We start from the raw sequence: 6,993 nt of genomic DNA, 5'->3' as shown, positions 1-6,993 counted from the left end.
CTCCAGTTCTCAGGTGTAGAACTTTTGACTTTGGAGTCATAAGAGAAATTAGCCTGTAATAATTATTCCTGTGAGATCTTTGCTAAATATTTTATCTATGTTCTTATTTCTTTGTTCTTTATTTTCTAAAAACTAATTTTTTCTTTTTGCTATTTCTTTGCTGTTTGTTTCATTTTAGTTTCTATTTTCTGCCATAGCTTCTTGAGACAGATTTTATTATTGTAATATGTATTTCATTTTTTCAGGTGTGTGTGTATGTGTAGTGTTTTCATGTGTGTGTAGATGCACATGTATGTGTGCATGAATGTAGAGCCTGAGATTAGTATTGGGTGTCTTTCTAAGACTCAGTGTCTTTCATTGAATCCAGAGCTCACCATCTTGGGTCCTCTGGCACACCTGAGTATTTTTGTCTCATTTCTTGGACCTTGGGATTACAAGTGGCTACGGTTCCCACCTGACTCCTTATGTGGACTCTCAGGATCTGAATGCTGGTCTTTACTTGCATCAGGAGTGCTTTGCCTGCTGCTCCCCATCCCACCGTCTAATTTGCATTCCAGTGTAGCATTTCTATCGTCGTTTGTTCCGAAATGCTCTTAATTGTCATTGGGATTTCTTTATCTTGCTTTCTATATGAAGTATCTTGAAAAATTTATAATATGAGATGATTCTAGGTACTTTTCTATTAATGATTTCAAGCATTATTCTATTTATTTAGAACATAATTTTATAGTGTCAAGTCACTGACTATTCTTTTGAAATGTACTTTCTGTGATAATTTTTGGGACAAGGACTCAGTAGTTAGTAGTCTCGGAGTCCTGGAACTTGTGGTCCACCTGCCTTGACTTTCAGAGTGTTTGGATTATATCACAAGCCAACATGTCTGGTTTCAGATTTGTTTTTTAATCCAGAGTAAAGTCAAATATGGTAAAATTTTCATGTAGAGTTGTAAAATGTGTTCTGCAGTTGTTGACAGTATTTTTTAAGGAGGTAATGTAAACCACGCTTGTAATTGTTTGTAACTTTTGTCTCCTTACTGAATTTTTATGTCTTCTGTTTCTTAATATGCTTGTTGAAATAGGGCATGTTAAAATCACCTGTCACTCTGAACTTGTCTACTATTGGTCTCTGTCAGCCTTTCCCCGTGAATTCTGTGTTGTTTTGGATTTGCACATGTAGACTTGCTTATGTGGAAGGAATTCTGTTATAGTATCAACTTCATATTTTGCCTTTCTGGCTTAAAGGCTACATTGTTGAATAGCTGCACAAACTTGCTTTTGATTATATAGTTTATTCAATTTTTGCATTGTAATTTAATATTCTTGATTTGGCATCGTGGGATACGTTTTAGACTTCAGCATGATATGGCCAGGAAACTGTTGCTGGCAGAATAAACAATGTGATTACCCTCTTTCTTTTGGGGGACACAGAACATACCAATAATTGAATTAAAAATTAAATTCATTAGAGTTGAGTGAAGTTGTTGGGAGTGAGGAACCAGACTCTGTACAAACTCAAATGTTTGCATCTTTCTTGCTTTCTGTCCCTTAGTGGCTGGCACAGGTGTATCAGTCCCAAGGAATGATGGGTGCTGCAGAGATGAGCTACAGAAAGAGTCTACAAGTGGCGTCCCAACAGGGCAGCTGGAGTGGGAAGCTCTCAAGTCTGGTGAAGCTAGCACTGCTTGCATTGGATATGTGCATGGTGAGTGTGTTACAGTTGTGATCATGAAAACTTGATTTCTTCAAAACCCCTTTTCCTTTGTGAATACCGAACCCCTTTTCCTTTGTGAATAGTGATACTCTGTGCCATTTTCCCAGTGCGTCATTATCTTTTGTGGTGGTCTCTTGTGGACTTTGTACCTTGACCTCCAGAGGAATGTAGAGCAATAGCCTCCCACAGACTACAGGAGAATTTCTTAATTGTTTAGAGACAATCTAAGAATGTAATTTTACAAATTGAGTTATAACAGGTGTACTCTTGGTAACTTAATAATTCAAAGTCTGTTACTTATTGTGACGAAGATACCAACATTTAACTTTTTCTTTTCTTAATTCAATTTGATATTCCTCAAGGTATTTCTAGAGACTTCTATCACTTGATATCCTATTTTCTTTTTTTCATTATTTAATTGAAATTTTAAGTATTAATCCTAGTTTCTCCTCCCTCCCCACCCTCCACCCATTCCTCAGAGAGAATAAGGCTTCCCATGGGGAGGCAAGAAAATCTAGCACATCCCTCTGAGGCAGACCCAAGGCCCTCCCTATTATATTGAGACTGAGCAAAGTGTGCCTCCAAAGAGAATGGGCTCCAAAAGGACAGTTCAAACAGCAGGGGTAAATCATCGATGCACTGCCGTTGGCCCCCCCAGCCATACAACTGTCATCCACATTCAGAGAGCCTAGTTTGGTCCTATGCTGGTTCCCCCACTGTCAGTCTGGAGTCGTTGAGCTCCCATTAGCTCAGGTCATCTGTTTCAGTGGGTGTCCCCATCAAGGTCTTGACCCCTTTTCTCATATGATCATTTCTCCCTCTCTTCAACTGGACTTTAGGAGCTCAGCCCAGTGCTCTGTTTTAGATCTCTGCATCTGCTTCCATCAGTTGCTAGATGAAGATTCTGTGATGACAATTAAGGTAGTCATCAAACTGATTGCAAGGGAAGGCCACTTCAGACACCCTCTCCACTATTGCTTAGGGTCTTAGGTGGGGTCATCCTTGTGGATTCCTAGGAATTTCCTTAGTGCCAGGTTTCTTGGTAGTCCCATAATGAGTCCCTCAACTAAGATATCTCTTTCCTGGTTCTCCCTCTTTGTCCTTCCCCCATCTAGATCATCCTGTTCCCTCATGTTCTTCTCCTTCTTCCTCTTTCTCCTCCCCACTTTCCACCCTCCCTTTTCATCCCATCCCCACATTACCATTATTCTCAGGAGATCTTGTCTATTTCCCCTTCCCAGGGAGATCCATGTATGGTTATGTTGAGGTTCTCTGTGTTACCTAGCTTCTCTGGGTTCATGAACTATAAGCTGGTTATCCTTTGCATTACATTTAATATCCACTTATGAGTCAGTACATACAGCGTTCTACTTTCCGGGTCTGGGTTACCTTACTGAGGATTGTTTTTTCTAGTTCCATCCATGTGCATGCAAATTTCAAGATGCCATTGTTTTTTAACTCTGAGTAGTACTCTAATGTGTAGATGTGCCACACTTTCTTTATACATTCTTCCATTGAGGGGCATCTAGATTGTTTCCAGATTCTGGCTATTACAAATAATGCTGCTATGAACATAGTTGAACAAATGTCTTTGTAGTATGATTGACCACCTTTTGAGTATATGCCAAAGAGTGGTATTGCTGAATCTTGACGTAGACTTATTCCCAATTTTCTGAGAAACAGCCATACTTATTTCCAAAGTGGCTGTATAAGTTTGCACTCCCACCAGCATAAGCTACCATTGGTTTTTTTGGTCTTAGCCATTCTGACTGGTGTAAGTGTTTGGGTGGAAGCATGACTCCAGCTCCTGGCATCCACATACCCAAAGACTATGGAATGTTCGGATGGAGGCTCCACTCCATACTCCCTCTCCAAGAGTGGCCTCAGTCCAGACTCCACCCCCAAGAAAGCCTTCCAAACGATGACCCCTCCCCAGAGATGCCCAAGACCACTCCCACAGGGTATTTAAACTGCCCCTCAGAGAACAAACACTTGGTTTTCAGGTCTTCCTCTCCTGTCTCCTCTCTGGGGGGCTAGAAAGCCATCCATGTGCGATTGTATCCATTAAACCTGGGCTTTTCTAGTTTTGTTTGATTTGATCTGATTCAGATTATTGCTTTGGTTGAGAAACTTTTCAGTAAGACGGTATCTCAGAGTCATTTGATTTGCATTTCCCTGATTGTTAAGGATGTTGAGCAATTCCTTAAGTGTCTTTCGGTCATTTGAGATTTTTCTGTTGAGAATTCTGTTTCGATTTGTACCCCAGTTTTTAATTGGATCATTCGGTGTTTTATTATCTAGTTTCTTGAATTCTTTTTATATTTTGGAGCCCAGTCCTCTGACTGATGTAGGGTTGGTGAATATTTTCTCCCATTCAGTAGGCTGCCATTTTGTCTTACTGACTGTGTCCTTTGCCTTGCAGAAGCTTTTCAGTTTCAGGAGGTTTCATTATTAATTGTTTCTCTCAGTGTCCTTGCTACTGGTGTTATATTTAGAAAGTGGTCTCCTGTGCCCATGCATTCAAGGCTACTTCCCATTTTCTCTTCTGTCAGGTTCAGTGTGGGTGGAATTATTTTGAGGTCTTTGATCCATTTGGACTTGAGTTTTGCGCGTGAGGATCTATTTACATTCTTATGTTGACATCCAGTTATGCCAGCACCATTTGTTGAAGATGCTTTCTTTTTTTATTGTATAATTTTAGCTTCTTTGTCAAAAAATCAGGTGTTCATAGGTGTGTGGATTAATATCTGGATCTTTGATTCAATTCCATTGATCAACCTGTCTGTTTTTATGCCAATACCAGGCTTTTTTCATTACTGTAGCTCTATAATAGAGCTTGATGTCAGGGATGGTGATGCCTCCACAAATTCCTTTATTGTATAGGATTGTTTTGTCTATCCTGGGTTTTTTGTTTTTCTATACGAAGTTGAGTATTGTTCTTTTGAGGTCTGTGAAGAATTGTGTTGGGGTTTTGATGGGGATTGCATTGAATCTGTAGATTGTTATACTTAGTATATGTATTTGTTTTTATATGGTTATATGAAAATGTGAAATAAACTATTTTGACTTTTAAAATGCATATTATGGATACTAGTAATTAGGAAATCTTAGAACAATGTAAAGGTTTTGTGTTTTGTTTTCCTTTTTAATACTTTTATTTTTGGAAGTTATGATTGTATAATTCCTCCCTTCTCTTCCTTTTAATCTTTTGTGTGCCCCACCTTCCACCCCTGTAGTGTTGCTTCATCTAAAATACAATTCCTACATCTAAAGATCGGGATTATTTTAGAAGGTCAGGCAGAAAAATTCTAAGAGCCAGGGGAGCAGGGATTTTGCTGAGACTGCTTTTGAGGTGGAGTCTTATGAGAATTACTTTCTACCTTTAAGCTCCCTGAATAAAATCCACCTGCTAGATAACAGGCATGTTTGTCTCATTTACGCAGTGCTGGGCATGAACCCCAGAGCTTCATGTCTCATAGTCAAACACACTACCATGGAGTTACAGCCCCAGCCCCAGGGAAAGCAGTAATTTTTCTTCTTATCTAGTTTTGTTACTGCTTAATTTCCCTTACTGTTTCTTAGCAAGTTTATGCTACTACTGAATCAGTATTTTTCTAAAACCTGTTCATAACTGAAGGAATATACATGCATTTTCCTCCCATGCAATGGCACTACTTTGTTTTCAGTATTAATAACTTTGGTTTAATTCTTCCCTCATCTACTTTGTGTGTTTATATTATGACTTTATTAAATTTCATATTTTCTTCTCAGATGATTTTTAAAAAGCAACATATTACATTTACCTCTGTCTTAGTCATTGTTCTGCTGCTGCAAAGAGACACTATGACCATAGCAACTCTTATAAAGGAAAGCGTTTAATTGGGGCTGGCTTACAGTTTCAAAGGTTTAATCCATTGTCATCATGGTGGGAAGCATGGCAGTGTGCAGGCAGATGTGGTGCTGGAGAGGTAGCTGAGAGTTCTACATCTTGATCTGCAGGGAGCAGGCAGAGCAAGAGACACTGAAGCTACTTGGGCATTTAAAATCTCAAAACCTACCTCAGTGACACACTTCCTCCAACAAGGTTATAACTCTTAATGGTACCACCCCCCAGTGACCAAGCATTCAAAGCTATGAGCCTATAGCGGGCATTTCTGTTCAAACCACCACACCATTATTAAAAGTTTGGTCATGTTAAATTCGATAGACTAAAAAAAAAGCTTACTTGCTAATAGAGTTGTCATCTATAATGCATATTTTTCTTTTAATAATGCTTTCGTGTTATTAAATAATGTTTTCTTTTTGAGCTCTTCCCTTATCTTAGTGTACACTGTTTTGTCAGTTCTTAAGGGCAGGGACAGATCCCAGATCATTTTTAGTAATTACAATTTTGTTCCTTAGTATTTGAATGATGATAGACAAGACAGGATTCCATAATGAGAGTTAATGTTTATTCTGCACTTTCTAGGCTAATGTTTCTGGTGATCACTGGTCGTCCTTGCTTCAAGAAGCCACAAGTGAGGCCTTGAAAGTTTGCTTCTCTCCGCTGGCTGTCTTCTTGCAAGCTTTGTTACAGTTCAACCGTAAGATGGGAGCAAGGTATAAGAAATTTGTTTTTTATTAGCTTGGAACCCCTACTTCACTGTAAACTTCCTAGGAAATGATCAAGGGAGGATTTATAATGAGATAAACTAGTAAAGTAAGCTTTGGAATATTCATGTCTCACTACTCCAGGAACATTTCATTCTGTATTGCAATGAGGAAGAAAACATTTCATGTTTGTTTAACAAAAATGATGCATAGATATAAATATGAGAAGTTTGGCATGGCAGCATGTCATGTGAAGGTGCCCTTGGGGTTTTTTATTCTCTTCTATTTTAGGGTGAGCCAGCAGTATAGTATCGGTTCTAGAGGCAGACAAAAATCAGAGTGACCCTGGCTGAAGATTATATTAATAGAAGTTTTGCTAATTTAACAAACTGGAAAAATTAGCAAATGTTGGAAACCAAGGCTATTTGTGAACAATGTTTTTGTGTCTGGAAAAGTCAAAGGCTATTCAAATTAAAAACAAAAGTTTTGATAATATTATTAGAGGTTGGGGTGGAGGGTCACAAACATGAAGAACATTACTTACAAGTCATATGTGTGGGTGGAAAGTATTTAAAAATTTTAAAAGTAACATGGTTCTAATAAGTCAATTCTAAATGAAATAATGATTTAGGGATAAATAATACTGACACTGGATACAGATTAGGTATTATAGAAATAGAGCTCAATATATAT

The 6,993-nt window shown here is 38.4% G+C and overlaps 1 protein-coding gene across 4 annotated transcripts in view; it reads left to right on the top strand.

Moving 5' to 3' along the window:
- The window catches only part of Ttc37 (tetratricopeptide repeat domain 37), a 98,583-nt gene that overhangs the window by 87,054 nt on the left and 4,536 nt on the right, over nt 1–6,993 (top strand). For all 4 annotated transcript variants that reach the window (XM_005356551.3, XM_026783776.1, XM_026783778.1 and 1 more), the window contains 2 exons: nt 1,549–1,701; nt 6,179–6,309. In XM_005356551.3, the coding sequence (XP_005356608.1) occupies nt 1,549–1,701; nt 6,179–6,309 (284 nt within the window). The remainder of the gene's footprint in view (nt 1–1,548; nt 1,702–6,178; nt 6,310–6,993) is intronic.

This window comes from Microtus ochrogaster, chromosome 19 (genome assembly GCF_000317375.1).
Source record: "Microtus ochrogaster isolate Prairie Vole_2 chromosome 19, MicOch1.0, whole genome shotgun sequence".
Classification (NCBI taxonomy): Eukaryota; Metazoa; Chordata; class Mammalia; order Rodentia; family Cricetidae; genus Microtus; species Microtus ochrogaster.
The sequence above is the reverse complement of the archived record's forward strand: the minus strand, read 5'-3'. Positions and strand labels throughout refer to the sequence as shown.